Source organism: Scyliorhinus torazame, chromosome 4 (genome assembly GCF_047496885.1).
Source record: "Scyliorhinus torazame isolate Kashiwa2021f chromosome 4, sScyTor2.1, whole genome shotgun sequence".
Lineage (NCBI taxonomy): Eukaryota > Metazoa > Chordata > Chondrichthyes > Carcharhiniformes > Scyliorhinidae > Scyliorhinus > Scyliorhinus torazame.
Window position 1 is genome coordinate 239,155,534 of NC_092710.1, and position 20,305 is coordinate 239,175,838.

Below are 20,305 nucleotides of genomic sequence, written 5' to 3' on the forward strand. Positions count from 1 at the left end.
ATCTGAACAACAGTTTTGACAGCTCTTTCTCCCCTATAATCACATGGCCCTAGTGACACAGGCTACCAGGGATTCACAAGTTTCCTTTACATCCTTGCTCAAGGTGTGGATGAGGAAAGTATGCTGCAAGATGTATTCTCCTCATTGCCAGGATATTATCGCACACCTATAGATGAATGGGTGGGTGTGATACGATCCTGTAACCAAGAGTACCAGCGTTGCAATGCGGTTAAAAGGAACCTATCACTTCCGGTGGTGGCCATGGAGTAGGAGGTCGCAAATTTTGTAGCTCCTGCTCGTGGAGGAGTTTTTGGACCTTTTCTCCTGACTTCTGTGGAATTTGATCGGAAAAATCAGAGGCGGGTGAGACAGAGAGGAGGAATACCCCACCAGTTTATGGAGACGTGGACCAGAAGTGGTCTTATAAGAAATGTCCGGGCAAAAAAGATGCATGCAGAACCTACAGCACAGAAGAATACTGGTGGAGGTGCAGGATCCTCGATTGGCGGCCCAGTGGTCAACGGTACAGCTGGTGAAATTCATTCAGGAGAGTTTCGCTAAGCAAAAGCGGGAAGGGTTAGACCCAATTAAGGCATCGATCGGTCCGGTGGAACAGAGACTAGAAGCCCACGGACTGGCGATCCAGAGGGTGGAAGAGAAGGTGGCCGAGCATGAGGATCAGCTAACTGCGATGGAGGCGGAGATGGGGCTGATGATGGACCACCAGAAAAGGCTGCAGGAGAAGGTGGAGGATTTGGAGAACGGGTCCCGCAGACAGAACCGGAGGATCGTCGGCCTCCCGGAGGGTAGCGAGGGATCGGACGCAAGTGCATACGTGGCAAGTATGCTTGAAAAGCTGATGAGTGATGGTACGTTTGCTTGACCCTTGGAAGTGGATAGAGCACATGGAGCGCTTGCGAGGAAGCCGTGTTTGATTGAGCCACCGAGGGCGATGGTGGTGCGAATGCACCGGTTCCTGGATTTTGCGGTGGGCTAAGCAGACACGGAGCAGCAAGTGGGAAAACAGCGAGCTGCGCATCTACCAGGACCTGGGTGCGGAACTGGCCAAAAGGAGAGCAGGATTTAATAGGGTAAAATCAGCCCTCTACAAGAAGGGGGTAAAGTCCAGTATGTTATACCTAGCTCGTTTGTGGGTCACCTACGAGGGTCAAGAACATTACTTTGGATCACCGGACGAGACGATGGACTTTGTTAAGGGCAAAAGACTGGCAGGTGACTGAAGATACTGAACATTGAGGGCGGGCAATGCTGTGCTTGTGCTGTTCAAGTTATTTTTGTTATGGACTGTACATAGAGTGTTTTTTGTATAAATTATTGGGCCGTTGCTCAGTTTTGTATGTGAGTTAACTTTGTTCTTGTGGGGGGATGGGAGGTTGATTTTTTCTTAAGTGTGTCTGTTGGGGATTGTGATGTTTTGAATATGTATGTTTGAGCGGGGGGGGAGCGAGAACAATAGTGGGTAGGATGTTTGGCACCATGGGCGGTGCTACCTCGCTAGCTGGGCGGGCTAGCTAACGGAAGCGCAGTGGGGGGCTAGCAGGTAATAAGTTTGTTAACGGGGCTGGGATTGTTGTTCTGTTAATGGGGGGGGAAGGGGTGGGCGGGGAGGAATTACTCTGCTGACAGGGGAGGGAAGGTTGCTGGGAGACAAATTGGAGGTCGAGGACAGTAGGTGCCCGAGGACAGGCCTGTGGAGGTGCGGGATGCGAGCTGGAGGCTGGCCTAAAAGGGTGATGGTTGATCGGCAGGGGGTGGGGTGCCCCCAACCTGGCTGATCACATGGAACGTCAGAGGGCTGAATGGGTCGGTGAAGTGGGCTCACATGTTTGCGCATTTGAGGAGGTTGAAGGCGGACGTGGAAACGCTGCAGGAGACACACCTGAGGATAATGGATCAGACTAGACTGAGGAAGGGGTGGGTTGGGCAAATATTTCACTCGGGGTTGGACTCTAAGACTAGGGGGGTCGCGTTCCTGATCAATAATCGGGTGTCATTTGAGACAGGGAATATAGCTGCGGACTCGGGGGGTAGGTATATCATGATGAGCGGGAAGCTGGAGGGGATGCCGGTGGTGTTCGTAAATGTTTACGCACCAAACTGGGATGATGCGGAGTTTATGACGAGGGTGTTAGGGAAGATCCCGGACCTGAACTCGCATAAGCTGATCATGGAGGGGGACTTCAATACAGTCATTGATCCAAGGTTGGATCGGTCGAGTCCAAGGACAGGGAGGGTGCCAGCTGTGGCGAAGGAACTAAAGGGGTTCATGGAGCAGATGGGGGGGGGGGGGGGCGGCTAGACTCATGGAGGTTCGGACGGCCAAGAGAGAAGGAGTTTTCTTTCTTTTCCCATGTCTACAACGTGTACTCCCGTATTGATTTTTTTCATCTTGAACAGGGCTTCACTGGCGGGGGTGGCAGAGACCGAGTATTTGGCGATTGCTGTGTCGGACCATGCCCCACACTGGGTGGATCTACGGGTGAGCAAGGAGGGTGGTTAGCACCTGCAATGGATATTGGATGTAAGACTGTTAGCAGATGAGGGAGGGTGCGGGCGTGTAAGGGAGGCCATCCAGAACTATTTGGAAATAAATGACACGGGGAAGTCTCGGCAACAACGATTTGGGAAGCGCTGAAGGCAGTGGTCAGGGGAGAGCTAATCTCAATACGGGCTCATAAGAAGAGCAGAGATGGATAGGTTGGTTGGGGAAATACTCCAGGTGGATAGGAGATATCCGGAGGCCCCGGAGGCATGGTTATAGAAGGAGCGGCAGAAACTACAGATGGAGTTTGGTCTGTTACCTACAGGGAAGGCGGTGGAGCAATTGAGGAAGCCGAGGGGGGCGATATATGAGTATGGGGAGAAGGCCAGCAGGATGCTTGCACACTAGCTAAGGAAAAGGGAGGCGGCCAGGGAGGTAGTAAGGGGGAAAGACAGAGGAGGGAATATGGTCTTGGACCCAGCAGGGGTGAACGGGGTGTTTAAGGAGTTTTACAGTAGGCTGTATGAGTCGGAACCCCCCAGCTGGGGTGGAGGGATGAGGCAGTTTTTGCAAGGCTTGGAGTTTCCAAATGTGGAGGTAGGGTTGGTGGAGGAGTTTGGAGCCCCGATTGGGATTGAAGAAATAGTAGAGGGACTGGAGGCCATGCAGTCGGGCAAGGCACCGGGACTGGGCGGCTACCCAGTGGAATTTTACAAGAGGTTTTCTGGGATGATGGGCCCACTGCTGGTGAGGGCATTTAATGAGGCAAGGGAGCGGCGTGTTCTTCCCCAACAATGTCACAGGCCTAGATCTCATTGATCCTGAAGCGGGAGAAGGACCCAGAACTATGTAGTCATACAAGCCAATCTCCCTATTGAACTTCGATGCCAAATTGTTGGCTAAAGTCTTGGCCTCAAGGATAGAAGACTGTGTCCCAGAGGTGATGGGGGAAGATCAGGTGGGGTTTGTTAAGGGCAGGCAGCTAACGGCCAATATTAGAAGGCTCTTAAATGTGAACATGATGCCCTCCGAGGGAGGGAGGTGGAGATAGTGGTCGCTATGGCCCCGGAAAAGGCCTTCAACCGGCTGGAGTGGAATTATTTATGGGAGGTGTTGGGACGGTTCGGGTTCGGGCAGGGCTTCATTGACTGGGTTCGGTTGTTGTACCAGGCATCGGTGGCGAGTGTACAAACGAATCGGCTGATATCGGGCTACTTTGAACTGTACCGAGGGACAAGGCAAGGATGTCCCTTCTCCCCATTGCTGTTTGCTTTGGCCATAGAGCCACTGGCGAGCACGGTAGCATGGTGGTTAGCACAATTGCTTCACAGCTCCAGGGTCCCAGGTTCGATTCCCGGCTTGGGTCACTGTCTGTGCGGAGTCTGCACGTTCTCCCCGTGTGTGCGTGGGTTTCCTCCGGGTGCTCCGGTTTCCTCCCACAGTCCAAAGATGTGCAGGTTAGGTGGATTGGCCATGCTAAATAGCCCTTAGTGTCTAAAATTGTCCTTCGTGTTGTGTGGGGTTACTGGGTTATGGGGATAGGGTGGAGGTGTGGGCTTGGGTAGGGTGCTCTTTCAAAAAGCCGGTGCAGACTCGATGGGCCGAATGGCCTCCTTCTGCACTGTAAATTCTATGATTCTATGATAGCACTAAGAGCATCTAAGGATTGGAAGTGGATAGTCCGGGGGTGGGGGGCAGGTGGAACACAGGGTCTCGCTATACGCAGACGACCTGCTTCTTTATATTTCCGACCCGTTAGGGGGGATGGGGGTGATTATGCGGATCTGAGGGGAATTTGGACGATTTTCGTGGTACAAATTGAATATGGATAAAAGTGAGATGTTTGCGATCCCAGCAAGGGGGCAGGAGCTGCTGTTCAGAGGGGTGGGAGGGAGTTTCCGCTATTTGGGAATCCAGATGGCACGGGAATGGGAGCTGCTGCATGAACTAAAGTTGACCCGGCTAGTGGAACAAATGAAGGAGGACTTTCGGAGGTGGGACATGCTCCCGCTGTCACTGGCGGGGAGGGTACAGACCGTGAAAATGGCGGTCCTCCCGAGATTTTTGTTTGTTTTCCAGTGCCTATCTTTATCCCATGGGTCTTTTTTAAACGGATAAATAGGATGATCTCTGGTTTTGTGTGGGCGAGTAAAACCCCATGAGTAAAGAAAGTGCTGCTGGGACGTAGTCGAGGGGAGGGTGGGCTGACGCTGCCAACCTTTAGCAACTATTACTTGGCGGCAAACATAGCCATGATCAGGAAGTGGGTAGTGGGGGGGGGCGGGGGGGGGAGTTTGGGGGCATTGGTAACGGCACCTCTGCCGGTACTCCAGAAGCCCGGTGGTAGTGGTGGCCCTGAGTCTGGGGGCAGTGCAGGAAGCATATGAGAGGGAGCGTCGGTGTGGGCTCCAATTTGTAATAATCACCGGTTTGTCCCGTGGAGGTTGGCTGGGGGGTTTCGGGGGTGGCAGAGAGCAGGGATCGAGAGGATGTGAGATTTATTTATAGATGGGAGCTTTCCCTGTTTGGAAGATTTGGAGGAGAAGATAGAATTGCCGGGAGGGAATGGGTTTCGATATCTGCAGATATGGAATTTTGTGCGAAGGCAGGTTTCGACCTTTCCGCTCCTACCGCCACGGTGGATACAGGACAGGGTAGTTTCCAGACGGGGGTGGGGGAAGGGAAGGTTTTGGACATCTACAAAGAGCTTATGGAGTGGGAGGTAATTCAGATGGATGAGCTGAAGCGCAAATGGGAAGATGAGCTGGGGGGGGGGGGGGGGGGGGGAGTGATTGAAGCGGGTCTGTGGACGGACGCTCTGAGCAGGGTCAACACGTCCTCATCATGTGCCAGGCTTAGCCTGATACAATTCAAGGTGGTTCACCGGTCACACATCACGGTGGCCCGGATGAGCAAATTCTTTGGGAGGTGCGCGAGATGTGTGGGAGGGCCAGCAAACCATGTCCATATGTTTAGAGCATGTCCGAAACTTAGAGGATTCTGGCAGGGTTTTGCAGATGTCATGTCCACGGTGCTAAAAACAAGGATGGTGCCGAGTCCAGAGGTGGCGATTTTTTGGAGTGTTGGAAGATCCGGGAGTCCAAGGGGCGAGAGAGGCTGATGTCTTGGTCTTTGCCTCCTTGGTAGTCCGGAGACGGATATTGCTAGCGCGGAGTGACTTGAAGCCATCAAAATCAGAGATCTGGGTTAGCGACATGGCTGAGTTTCTCAGACTTGAGAAAATTAAGATAGCCATAAGAGGGTCAACGTTAGGGTTCGTCCGGTGGTGGCAGCCGTTTATCGACTTCTTCTGGGAAAACTAAACTGCCAGCAGAGGCAATAAAAGGGGGAGGGGGCATGGGGGTGGGGGTGGAGTTAGGCTATTTTTTGTTTGGGGGGGTGGCATTAGCGAGGGGCGGAGATGGTTTTATGCACTATGTTTACATTTATATATTTGTACTGTTTACTGATATTATTATAAAATTAAAAATACCTTAATAAAATGTTTTACAAAAAAAAAGGAACGTATCCCGGCGGATCCAGGCTCTGCCTAAAATGTTAATTTTTTTGTTTTATTTATTCATTTTCGGGATGTGGCCGTCGCTAGTTAGGCCAGCATTTGTTGACTATCCCTAGTTGCCCTTCAGAAGGTGGTGATGAGCTGCCTTCTTGAACCGCTGCAGTCCCTGTGGTGTAGGTACATGTACTGTGCTATTCGGGACGGACAGTGAAGGAACGCTGATATATTTTCAAGTCAGGATGGTGAGTGACTTGGAGGGGAACCTCCAGGTGGAGGGGAACCTCCAGGTGGAGGGGAACCTCCAGGTGGTGGTGTTCGTATGTATTTGCTGCCTTTCTTCTTCTACAGAGGAGTGGTCATGGGTTTGGAAGGTGCTGTCTAAGAAGTCCTGGTGAATTCCTGCTGTGCATCTTGTAGATGGTACACACGGCTGCTACTGTGCGATAGTGGAGGAAGTGAATGATGGTGGTTGGGGTGCCAATCAAGGGGGCTGCTTTGTCCTGCATGGAGTTGAGCTTCTTGAGGGCTGTTGGAGCTGCACTTATCCCAGCAATTGGAGAGTATTTCATTATACTCCTGACTTGCACCTTGTAGATGGTGAACAGGCTTTGGGGAGTCAGGAGGTGATTTACTCGCCACAGAGCTCCTAGTCCCTGACCTGCTCTGGTAGCCACAGTATTTATATTGCTAGTCCAGTTCAGTTTCTGGTCAGCCTCCAGGATGTTGATAATACGTGATTCAGTGATGGTAATGCCATTGAATGTTTAGGGCCGATGGTTAGATTGTCTCCTGCTAGAGATGGTCATTGCCTGGTACTTATATGGCGCAATTGTTACTTGCAACTTGTTAGCCCAAGCTTGGATATTGCCAAGGTCTTGCTGCATTTGGACATGGATTGCTTCATTATCTGAGGAAGTGTGAATGGTTCTGAACATTGTACAATCATGAGTGAACATCTCCTGTGAACATCCCCACTTATGACCGTATGACGGAAGGTCAAGAATTCCTGGAGCAGAGAAGATTGACTTCCAAAAGTCACAATCGCATTCTTCTGAACTAGTTATGACTCCAACCAGAGGAGAGTTTTCCCCGATCTTCATTCACTCCAGTTTTCCTGGGACTGCTTGATGCCATACTCAGTCAAATACTGCCTTTATGTCAAGGGGTTTTGCCTGTTTGAACCAAGGCTGCAATGAGGTCAGGAATTGAGTGGCCCTGGCAAAACAAGTGAGCAGATTATTGCTAAGCAAGTGCCACTTAATAGCATGTTGAAGATTCCTATCACTTTTGCTGATGATCAAGAGTAGACTGATGGGGTAGTAACAGGCCAGGTTGGATTTGTCTGCTTTTTGTGTACAGGAGATACCTGGGCAATTTTTCACATTGCTGGATAGATGCCAGTTTTATTGGAACAGCTTGTTCAGGGGTGTGGCAAGTTCTGGGGTACAGATCTTCGTTACTATTGCCAGAATATTGTCAAGGCTTATACTCCTGCAGTATCCAGTGTCTTCAACCAAGTAGTCCTATTTTGTAGCTTCACCAGGTTGAGATCTCATTTTTAGCCATGCCTGGTATTGCTCCTGACATGCCCTCGCACTCTTCATTGAACCAGGATTGATCCCTTGGTTTGGTGGCAATGGTAGAGTTGATGATATGCCGGGCTATGCACTTACAGATTGTGGTTGAGTACAATTCTGCTGCTGCTGGTGGTCCACAGTACCTCATGGTTGAGCAGTCTTGAATTGCTAGAATAAAGGAAAAATCTTGCAAACATTGGAAATCTGAGAAAAAATAGGCAATGCTGGAACATCTCAACAGTTCTGGCAGTACCTATGGAGAGAGAAACAGTTCACCTTTCTGAAGATGAGTCAAATGGACTAGAAATATTAACACGGTTTCTCTCTCCACAGATCCGGTCAGACTTTTTCCAGCATTTCTGTATGTATTTATGTTGCTAGATTTGTTCTAAATCTATCCTGCCACACAATGAAGGGTATCCACAATACGAAACCAGGACTTTGTCTCCACAAGAACTGTGTGGTGGTCACTCCTACCGATACTGTCATGGACAGATTCATCTGCAGCAGGCAGATTGGCGAGTTTTTTCTCCTCTTGTTGGTTTCCTCAGCACCTACTGGTGGCTCAGTCTCACAGCTATGTCCTTTCGAATTTAGCCTCCTTGGTCTGTAGTGGTACTACCAAGTCACTCTTGTACATTCAGTGCCCTAGTCACCTTCAGTGCTTCCTCATGGTATTGATTCATCAGCTGTGAGGGGACAGTAGTTAGTAATCAGCTGGAGGCTTCCTTTTCCATTTTAAACTGAAGCCATGACACTTCATAAGGACCGGAGTCAATGTTGCATTTCCAGGCCAACTCCCTCCTGACTGTATATCAGTGTGCTGCCACTTCCACTGGGTATGTCCTGCTTCTGCCTCTGTGATCTTTTTCCTAGATTCTTTTAAAGCACCCGGACCAGAGGTTAATCCCCCAAATTAGATTAAGTTATTTAATACCTTTTCTAATCTCATTGTCTAATCTCAATGTCATGTCCATCTGACCTATTCCCCTGATAAATACTGAAGCTAAACAATTGTTTCCATCTAATATTTCTGCCATTTCTTTACCTCTGCTTGGGATTATATCCTGACTGTCTCTGATGGCCCTATTCCCATCCTACCTTCCACTTTCTTATTTATGTGCCAATAGAATATGTTTTATGCCCCTTGATAATTTAATTTTATTGATTCATCTTTACTTTCCCAATTATTTTTTGACTTTCCTCCTAATCTCTCCATCTTCTCCCTCGTCATGTTTTCCCCTGCTATCCATGTACTTAGTGTATGCCTCAAACTTTCCCTTATGTATTTATTCATAAGTCTCTGATCATTACTGCGGTATAAATAGGAAGTTATGATTGTCTGGGCACATACTAAATCTTGCTAAAGGGAATTTAGGCCCATCGTAATTTATTGAAAAGGTGGATTAGATAACACATGGCACAGGTTCTCAACTGAAATACACTGAGTGAACCATGTGTGCATAAATGTATAGGATAACAGATACCCAGAGATACATTATAAGCCTATCTATCTGATGATAGGACAGTTCACGAGTAAGGCAATTTGTGAATGTCATTTCATAGCATATTTACAGCCACAAGCAAAGACCAAACTTGTGCACAGCATTTAGTTCCTGCTTACAATTAGAAAGGTACAATTTGAAGAAAGCCCCCATTGGGAACAAAAGGTACAAACATCTGGCTTTGGTTTTCTGCCACTATAAATTGTAAGTGCAGTAGAAGTAAATTTTAACACCTGTCCAAAAATGTCCACCACTAGCCTCGTGAAGCCTTTCTGTTCCTGCTCCACACTACAACAGAAGCAATTTCTAAAATAATTATATTGTCATTTCTTCACTAATTGTCCATGGCTGAAGTTTAATAAAATATTTTATGTGGCATGATGTGAAGGAAGTACAAGTGCTTTCAAACAGACTCCTACACATTTCATGCTGTTCAATGCATAGCTGCAGACAACCTACAAAATATGCCACCTTCAATACAGAAATCATTGCAAGGCACTACAGGGTGTAGCAAGGGAAGGGTTAGGAAAGTAGGTTCTGAAGTGGAAGAGACATAGTAAGGCAGTGATTTAGGGATGATAATCCCAAATGTAGTGACATTGTAAGATGGTTGAAGGCTCTGCAATCAAAGGGGGAATGGAGAGATGGTGGGTGGACATGCTTGAGTGAGAGAGACTAAAGCGCATGGACATTATATAAGGTAGGAGCAAATGAAGGCTGACGTGGATCGAAGTGATGGTTCAGTGGGACTTAGTATGAGATAGGGATTTTCAATGTGTTGGTGTTTGCGACGGGTGGAATTTCAGACATTGAAGAAGTCTAGCTCACAGATAACAAAGGCATGGTTCAGAATTTCTGTGCCAGTGGAGTGAAGTTATGATGGTGGTAGCAGATGTTCATCGAAGGAAGTAAGTGGGCTTGGTGGCCAATGTATGTATGATTTTGACCATAATGTCCATGATATGGTGGGCTTGTTTTACACTCCACTCATTTCAATATCCATTCACTTAAGGGTTTAAAAATGGCCCTTCGATCAGATCCTGGCAGCTTCTTCACAACTCAGCAGCTAATTGGTATTTTTGAGTAATAATAATAATAGCTTATTGTCACAAGTAGGCTTCAAATGAAGTTACTGTGAAAATCCCGTAGTCGCCACATTCCGCCGCCTGTGCAGGGAGGCCAGTATGGGAATTGAACCCGCGCTGCTGGCCTTGTTCTGTATTACAAGTCAGCCATTTAGGCCACTGTGCTAAACCAGCATTGTGTGTGCAATAGAGCAACGTTTTGCTGAGTGTAAACCAGTTAGTAAACATAAAGAGATGGGAGTACATTTGGTGATGGTAATAATGCTTTCTCAACCATAATGAATGATGGGTTGTAATTCACTCACTGTTGTGGTGTAGACAGCCTCTGGGTCATCTTCCACAATTCTTGAGAGACCAAAATCAGAAACTTTGCAGACGAGATTGCTATTGACCAGAATGTTACGAGCTGCCAGATCCCTGTGCACATAACCCATATCGGCAAGGTACCTCATACCAGCTGCAATTCCACGTAGCATTCCCACTAACTGAATCACTGTGAACTGTCCATCATGTTTCTAATAGGATAAAAACAAAGAACCACTGAAACCTTTGAAAGAAATATTTTGTGCAACACATTATTGGAAAAAAATTTAGAGTACCCAATTATTTTTTGCAATTAAGGGGCAATTTAGCGTGGCCAATCCACCTATCCTGCACATCTTTGGGTTGTGGGGGCGAAACCCACGCAAACACAGGGAGAATGTGCAAACTCCGCACGGACAGTGACCCAGAATCGAACCTGGGACCCCGGCGCTGTGAGGCAGCAGTGCTAACCACTGTGCCACCGTGCTGCCCTTGTGCAACACATTATTAATGGCTCATTTCAAGCCTTGATCTCATTACTATCTCGTAGCAATTAATTAATACAATAATGCATTTAAACCAAAAATACTAACAAATTGGTAAAGCCTTTACAGTACTTGTAATCTCAGGTCTGCCATCTTGATAGCACAATCTGTTCAACTTTGAGTCCGAAAACTCTTACTTGGATGTCCCACTCCAGGATTTGAGCACATAACTTAGGCTGACACTTTAGAGTAGGACTGAGGTATGACTCTTTGAGCAAGACATTCTACTGGATTCTCCGACAGCGGGATCCTCCACTTCGGCGGCAGCGCACTCACGCCTGCAGATTACCTGATGGCGTGGGGGTGCCCACAACGGAAAACCCCATTGGCTGGCTGCCGGTGGGGGTGTTTCCTGTTGTTTGGGTGGATATTGAAGATTTCACTGAGCAGCATTCCAAATGAGTGTATTTTTATTCAATTTTTCTCAATATACCATAGCCAGACAATCAGTGGCGAATCTGTCCAAATCCAAGCCATAGTCAAAACTGCAGCGGAGACTGAGTGCAAATGAGTAAAAAGTGACAGGGGGAAATCTTCTAATCCCACCAGCAGTGGGTATTGTGGCGAGTGGGGGTATTTAATTTGGCAGGAGACAAAAAATCTATTTCTCGGCAGCATGATAAGCTGTTTGGATTTTGTTCACCTGACCTTCAAGGCGGTTAAAAGCAGGCTGAGCTTCCTGACAAACAATGTCAGAACCCAATTTACAGCATTAGCATCTCATGCATGCTCATTAATAATCCACCTCACTGGAACTAAGTTAGCCCTTCAAATTAAGTTCCCTGGCAATGAGAATTTAGAACGTTCAGTTCCACGACTGTATATAAGTGGTGGTGAGCTTCATCCCTTCCACGACCTTGAGGTCAATGGACGCTGCTTTCGCCTTATTGGAGACCGTGGATAACTGCAATTCTCCTGAGTACCGATAACAAAAGCAGCCAGGAATCATGAAGGGGGACTAAACAGGTGGTTCAGATAATGGGGCAGGGGTCAGGGTCAAGGCAGGCATGGGGATGGCAACAGGTGTCGACTCTGAAGGGAAGGAAGGCATGTGCAGTTGTATCATTATAGGATCTAGAGTCACAGCAGGAAGGTCAAGGGTGATGAGGAGAGAGGAATATTGTTATTGGGCGGGTCAAGGGTGATGGGGGAAGTTGGTGGATGCCACGGTGAGGGTAGAAGATGATGGACTGATGTTGGAAGGTGATGCATACTATTTTTCAAATCCGACCTGGAGTCTTGACGATAGTGGAGGCAAGCGTAATAGGGTGCAATTCAGCAACCGGGCCCAGCGCAGGCGCAGAAGGTGGGAAGTGGGGGCCCAAAAGGGAGGTTTGAGGGTGCCTGAAAAGTGGGGAGGCCCTCAACAACCCCATAGCGGGTAGTCCTCACTTGGAAGGGGGGTTAATGCCCATATCCGTGGGGGTGGCATTGCTCTTGGGTGGGGAGTATGTGGGACCGTCAGGCTCGCTTATAAAGATCGGGGTTTCCTTTCAAAATGATCTCTGAGAAGCTGGTCTCTTGGCGAGTAAATGTGGGCTAGACCAGGGAGAAACTCTCCAAGGCCCAACAAAATGTGTGCGTGTATACTGGTCTGGAATTCACCCAAACACGCCCACTTAGAAATGACACTGAGAAATGTTTTGGTTGAATTAGTCCCATAGTGCCTGACGGAGGCTTAGCGCATGTGGCTCTCATCACCCTGTTCAAAAGTGTGCAGACATGTATGAATGAGAGGAACAATCATCTCTGGTCCTCCAGGATGTCCTTCACCTGGAAAGGATGGGGTGATGTTGCCATGTCTAGACGGGAGGCCAGTTGAAGTGCTCAGCAATGGCCTGTTGGCTTTGAGATGGAGAGAAACCAGGAAAGGGTATGCTCATGAAATGTATCATTTCAATATATTCACAGATCTGGCAATGGTGCAGGCTGTAGGCAATCCTGCCTTGCGATTGGCTCTCATTCAGTGGTGGAGGACGGCCCATTGTAGGTTGGCACAGGACCATGAGGAGCTTCACAGCAAGCCCCAGCGGGACCTCAAGACGGTCAAGATGCTGGTGAACAGAGTTCACTGCAATGGTGAGCATTGACATGACCATGGATGTATCACAGGCGATGCTTTCATCTACAAATAATAGAGAGGCACTCTCGCACCTCCAGTGATTTAGTTGCTCTCATCTGCCAGCTTCTCCAGTACGAGCTGCGGCTGCAAGGACTCAGGAGGAATAATGGAACTCCTGGCCTGCAGTGAGTGAATGGCTTTCCAGGTACTCTTTAAATACGATGCCAGGATTTGGGACCCCATGAGGTAATGGCATGGCTGGCATAATCCTGTCTGCCCCACCACAAGATTCGCAAAGCTCCATGAGGATGAATAGTTAACGAGTTGAACAGGGGAAGATTGTGTACGTTCAGCTGTCCCACCATCCAGCGGGAATCATGCCGACTTTCCTGCCTGGCACCAGACGTAGGGCTGCATTCTTGAGAGATTAAGGTCTCCTGCCAGAGTAGAATCTCCCCTGGTCTAGTCTGACGCTAGGAACGACACGCACACACAGGGTGATTCCCTGAGGATGAATCAACACCCCCCCCACCACAGACCTCACTATCAGAGACCATACACATATCAGACAACCACGCCCCTACCAGAGGCCTCCCATCATTCATCAGTCACTCCTGTCTGGAAGCAAAAGAACAGTACAGGCAGAAACAGTGAAAAGTCACTGCTTAGACCTGCTGCCTGCAACAGGAGTGTTGAAAGCAGCAAGTGTAGCTTCATACAAAGCCAAAACACATCACAAGGCTTTAAACCTCTCAGATCCTTTGATCTGTGAGGCTTCTATTCACTTTCAAAAATAAACAGCTTTTAGTAGGCTGTAACTGACAGGGTAATTGCTTCCAGGCAGCCAGGTGTCTGGATTGATTATTTTCATTTCCCTTCATGCTTGAATGCATCTCAAGTACCCGGCTGTTAAACTAACCACAATGTTTATAAGCATCTAGGAAATGTGCTTTCATTTCCTCTTTTTCTCAGCAGAAAGCACTTAACTTCTTTTGATGTGGTGAGGACCTGTCAATCATAGATAATCTTTATAAACATTATGGTTATTTTCGTGGCATGGTAATGGAGATGTATCCAAGGATACTTGCGAGGGAACTTGAGCTGAGTCACAGTTGAAGGGAACTGCTACTAGAGTTGGAGGTGGACCGAGTCATTAATGTTGGAGGTGGACCGAGTCATTAATGTTGGAGCTTGGAAATGAGGAAGTTGTACATAGATGAATAAGCATTTTCTATAACTCATTCTGAAATGTCTGTTGTATATTAAATGAATTTAATCTTGGGTGAAATTGTCTGGAAACGGCGCGATGTCCGCCGACTGGCGCCCAAAACGGCGCAAATCAGACGGGCATCGCGCCGCCCCAAAGGTGCGGAATGCTCCGCATCTTTGGGGGCCGAGCCCCAACCTTGAGGGGCTAGGTTGGCGCCGGACGAATTTCCGCCCCGCCAGCTGGCGGAAAAGGCCTTTGGTGCCCCGTCAGCTGGGGCAGAAATGACATCTCCGGGCGGCGCATGGAGTGAAGGGAGTCTCTTCCGCCTCCGCCATGGTGGAGACTGTGGCGGAGGCGGAAGGGAAAGAGTGCCCCCACGGCACAGGCCCGCCCGCGGATCGGTGGGCTCCCATCGCGGGCCAGGCCACCGTGGGGGCACCCCCCGGGGCCAGATCGCCCCGCGCCCCCCCCAGGACCCCGCCCGCGCCACCTTGTCCCGCCAGTAAGGTAGGTGGTTTAATTTACGCCAGCGAGACAGGATTTTAGCGGCGGGACTTCGGCCCATCCGGGCCGGAGAATCAAGCGGGGGGGCCCGCAAACCGGCGCGGCGCGATTCCCGCCCCCGCTGAATATCCGGTGCCGGAGACTTCGGCAACCTGCGGGGGCGGGATTCACGCCAGCCCCCGGCGATTCTCCGACCCGGCGGGGGGTCAGAGAATCTCGCCCCTTATTCATGGGGTCATGACTAGTGAGCAAGACTGATTTCAATCTTGCCACCCACTGAGATGAAGGAGGGCCACACATGCAGCCCACTCTCTAGCCCAGGTTGCCCATCACTGCTTCACAACAATGTTTAGAATTCTATTTGTTTTGTTACTTACCCGAAGGAAAGCATCCAGAGCTCCATTCTCCATGTATTCGATTACAATCATAATTGGTTTTCCTGCACAAATAAAGTGAGTTTACTGTAAATGACAAATTCCTCTGGGTGGCTGCTGAAACTTTCTCGTTTGATACATTTGATAGTTTTCAAAGTGCTTGGCACAGCTTGCAGCTGCTGCTTGGAACCAGCTACAGTTCCAGGCTGTTAATTATGCTGCATTTAAGGATGCAAGTAATTGGTGGATGCAATCACACAATAAACCAAAAGGGTTTCTGATATGATTGATACTCTAGGTCCTGTATTTCTGCCAATAAAACCAAGCCCTCATTCCCACCTCAATAACAGGAAAAATAACACTGGATAAAAGCAAATTACTGCGGATGCTGGAATCTGAAACCAAAGAGAAAATGCTGGAAAATCTCAGCAGGTCTGGCTGAATCTGTATGGAGAGAAAAGAGCTAATGTTTCGAGTCCAGGTAACCCTTTGTCAAAGCTAAAAGACAGAAAACTACCACCATTGATGCAGACTTTAAAATCACAGCAACATGATATTGTGTCCATTTCATTGTACTGGGTTGGGTAAAAGCACCCAGGATATGAGTGTGGAGGCAGCAGTGGGACCTTAAAAAGTACCGGGTCCCATCAGGTTTTCATTTTGTATTGATTCCAATTGACAAATTTACAATTATGTAAACATTAGGTTGGTGGAATTCAGGCAGACACTATGGGAAAGGAAAAGTAGTCCTTCATTGCTGGTAAGATTGTGAAAAAGGATGAAAGAGTGGGTTTAATTTTGAATTTTCTTTAAGCTGAGCCAAACAAAATCTTTTTGAACACATGGTGAACATGACACACTAAGCAGCAGTGTTAAGCATGTTGAATAACAGAAAATAAATTAAGTAAGGATTAAGAACAATATTTATTGGGATTAAAGGCACTGCCATTCCAGAAATGAAAAATTTGTGATAGCCTTTTCTTTTTATTAGCATCGGCACCTCATACTTTTGCTCTATCTGGCATGCTCCATTCCAGGCTGTGGTAATGTATTCCCAAACCAGGTTGTTGAATTAATCAGTGTGTACTCACCCAAGACTGCAGGTTCTATCAGTGTCCCTATCACAGGCCATGCCTCCACTGCTACTAGTTTGTCAGTTTCCAATGGTTATATATAATTCTCATTAATTCTGGCAGCAAGTGGAAACTGAAAGCTGATATGTGTAACAATATCAAATCAAGCTATTATCAAGAGGAAGAATGGTGCTTCATCCCAGGGAGGATTTGAGGGACATATCAGCTGGCAAATTTCCTGTCAGGAAAATTAGTTTTTTTTGTTTCTTTTTGTTGGTGGTATCACTGTCTTATTCTCATATACTGGAAAATAAGCTTGTGAGGTATTGACTGATTTAATTGAATTAGGGACAGAAAGACTTCAAAAGTCAAACATCATAAGAAGGGTGTTCAGGCTAATGGTTTGATCATAGGGAACCAGGAGAACTTGAATTTTTAAGAATTACTAAGGTAAAGAAAAGTGGTTTGCAGTTGGCTGTTGGATTTCAAAAGGGAACACATACAATTGGAAGATTGTAAATAGATGAGACCAAATAGTTTAAGCTTACTTTTAAAATATGGTAGTCATAATGTAAAAACAATTTGATAAATTTTTGGAAAAGGAACGTCTAAAGAATTGTAGAAAACAATACAGGGTAAGATCAAAGGATAAAAACATATTTAAGAAAATGTTGAAGAATATGGCTGTGTTTTACTGGCTGCGTTCACTGAGATTCCCATGTCAGGTGGATTAACTAAAGCTTGCTGCCAAATCGTGTGCAAACTCAGAAATGCAAATCTTGGCGGCGAGATTTAGTTAATTCCCCTGAATGGCCATGATTTCTGCACTTTGCATTTACAAAATGTGCCTTAATTTGTAAAGCTTGTGACTGAGTTGTTATTCAAATATAACTGGATAGCACAATGACCAAATTTCTCTTCTCCACTTCTTCTGATCTAAGTTATAAAGAGGTAGGGAGTTTAGTGGTGATTGGGAACATAATAGGGGATGGGAAGAAACTCGCCTGTGGATTTGCTAACTGTGTTCCTGTGGGAAAGCACCGACTTCCAAAATATTTTAGGCCAATTTGATATCTAAGTACATAATTTTTGTACTATAAAATTTATTTTGTACTTTTTATTATTTATACTGTATTTCGATTAAGGTGATGATTTAAAAAAATGTCGGGTGCACATTTTGGATTTTGATAATAGCTGTGCTTTATATTGGTTGTAAAAAAGCAACACAAATTTAAAAAATATAAGATGCATTTAGTTGTAATTTTTCAATCCCTCTTTGATCGGAAGCTAATCATCTACTTTTCAAACCTTAATTCTAAACAACCATTAATTTGTAAACTTTGCGGAAGACGTGCTGTGTGGAGTAGTGGGATGGTACACTGACCCCAGGCTGAATGATAGCAATCTCCTTTCTCTGCTGCCTGCAAGGATTCTGTGTGAAATTAGCTTGTGTAGTGTCAATTTAGTTTCCACTGAACATGGGCTCATAATAGGAAATGGAACTTAGCAATGGCCTAAAGAAGGAAACACTATGGGCCGTATTTTCCCCTTTGAGGCAGGAATTGGGAGGCAGGAACAATCCTGGTTTATGTTCCTGCAGGGTGGGTGGGGGGAGGGAGTGGCGGGAAAGGAGGTCTGACACCATCGGCAGTCATTGCGTTGGCGGCTATCTGTGCATAGTCTTCAAAAAATGAGGGGCTCTGTCTCTTGAACGTGCCAGGACAAATGGGGAGCTGGGGCAGATTATGGAAAGGTTGGTTACGTTTTTTTTTTGTCCAAACTTGCACTATTTACCATCAAATAAAACAATGACAGCACTGTCACTCTTGTTCCTGCCAGGCTGGAGCTGGTCAGCTTCACAAAGTTCCTTACAGCCACCCACACAAGTCTAACAATTTGACCTTGCCAGAATGGTTCCAGGGATGAGGGGTTACAGATGCCTGGATATACTGGAGAAGCTGCAGCTCCTCCAGAGACTGGGCAAAGCTCAGAAGAGATTTGATAGAGGTGCTTAAGATCTTCAAGCATTAGGCAGAATAAATAAAGAGAAACTGTTTCCAATGGTTGCAGGGTCAATAACTGAGAGGGCATAGATAGGTTGATTGGCAAAAGAACTAGAACTGAATGAGGATAACTTTTTATGCAGTGAGTCGGTAGAGTTTTAAATTCACTGCCCGATAGGGTGGAGGAAACAATTTAAATAGTAACTTTCAAGAGTGGCTTGAAAGTTACTAAATACTAAAAAGGAAAAAAAAACTGCAGGAATATGGGAAAACTGTTGCGGAGCGGGTTTAATTTTGGATTGCTCTTTAAGAGAGCTGGTGCATTTGAGGGGCCTCATGGCCTCATTCTGTGTTGTAATAGTCTCTGATTCATACCCCTGGTAACGACTCCTTCCAAATGAACCACATTAGGGTGATCAAACTGTCCCATGATGCTTGCTTCGCAGAGAAAGTCCCTTCGCTGTTTTTCAGTGAAACCCACTTTTAATGTTTTAATTGCGACTGACACATCTCTTTTTCCAGGCAACTTTAGACGGCCACTGCACACTTCTCCAAACTCGCCTGTGGAAAAGAAAGGGATAGTTCAATCAGAGTGGAAATGTGAGAATAAACGTGTTTCTTTTCATGAAGTGATTACTTCCAGGTCATCTGAATGCTCCCTTTAGTACCTGAAGAATTCAGGTGTAAACGACGTCTTCTCGAAAGTTAATCTACCGCAAGTGGTGCTCAACAATTTTGGGGGGTAAAATCGGGGGAAAAAAAATTAAGTTATGATAAAGTAACATGTGCAGGAATATTACTCATCACCTAAGTTCCTCTTGCTTTTGAAGATTAAAAAAAAATGTTTTCCCATCAACAATATATATACTTTGACCATTTGATGAAACTAAAACAGGTTCGAAAGAAGGTTGCATCGATTTAATTGACTGTGGTTGGAACTAATGGTAGTTATTTTACTGTGCACGGAACATTTGTTATTCATTCACAAGATGTGAGTATTGTTGACAGGGTCAACATTCATTACCCAATTCTACTTATCCTCAAGAAGGTAATGCTGAGTCCTACAGTCCCTCTAGTGTAGGTACACCCACTGTGCTGTTAGGGAAGGAAATCTCGGATTTTGACCCAGTGACAGTGAAGGAACATTAGGATAGTCACAAGTCAGGATGGTATATAACTTGGAGGGGAACTTGCAGTGTTGGTGTTCCCATGGATCTGCTGCCCTTGTCTTTCTAGGTGGTATAGGTTGCATGTTTCGAAGGTGTTGTCGAAAGACCCTTTGTGATGCAGCAAGCAGTGCATCTTGTAGATGGTACGCACTGTTGCCACTGTGCATCAATGGTGAAGGGAGTGAACATTTTAAGATGTATCAGATGCCGATTGTTGTAATGTGTGTGTAATTCGGTAAGTCTCATAAAGAAGTTTTGAGAATTGTATAATTTAACCATGTTTATTAACTACCAGTAACTATATACATAATATAGGATAAGGTTTGAGCTCAGAACTGTCTCCATGCTTTCCTCTATACACGTCTCTGTCCAGTAAAGGACTGCCCTCTGGACTCAGGTCATGTGTTCCTTTGTATCACAGTGCGGGTGATACTATACTCAGTTCCGTTAGCCCTTTCTATGCCAGACCCTTATACTGTACCGAATCAAGCAGGTTGTTTTATCTTGGATGGTGACGAGCTTCTTGAGTTTCATTGGAGCTGCGCACATTCAAGCAAGCAGAGGGAATCCCAACACTCTCCTGACTTGTGACTTGTAGATGGTGGACAGGCTTCAGGGAATCACTTGCTGTAGATTCCCAGTCACTGACATACTGTTGTAACCACATTATTTATATGACTGGGGAGCAACACGGTGGCACAGTGGTTAGCATTGTTGCCTACGACGCTGAGGACCCGGGTTCGAATCCCGGCCCTGGGTCACTGTCCGTGAGGAATTTGCACATTCTCCCAGTGTCTGCGTGGGTTTCACCCCCACAACCCAAAAGAATGTGGATTGGCCACTCTAAATTGCCCCTTAATTGGAAAAAATAA

The 20,305-nt window shown here is 46.7% G+C and overlaps 1 protein-coding gene across 8 annotated transcripts in view; it reads right to left on the reverse strand.

Annotated features, from left to right (window-relative positions):
• The window catches only part of epha7 (eph receptor A7), a 407,810-nt gene that overhangs the window by 33,009 nt on the left and 354,496 nt on the right, over positions 1-20,305 (reverse strand). For all 8 annotated transcript variants that reach the window (XM_072499509.1, XM_072499504.1, XM_072499507.1 and 5 more), the window contains 3 exons: positions 18,640-18,825; positions 15,192-15,253; positions 10,496-10,705 (listed from right to left, as the gene is read on the reverse strand). In XM_072499509.1, the coding sequence (XP_072355610.1) occupies positions 10,496-10,705; positions 15,192-15,253; positions 18,640-18,825 (458 nt within the window). The remainder of the gene's footprint in view (positions 1-10,495; positions 10,706-15,191; positions 15,254-18,639; positions 18,826-20,305) is intronic.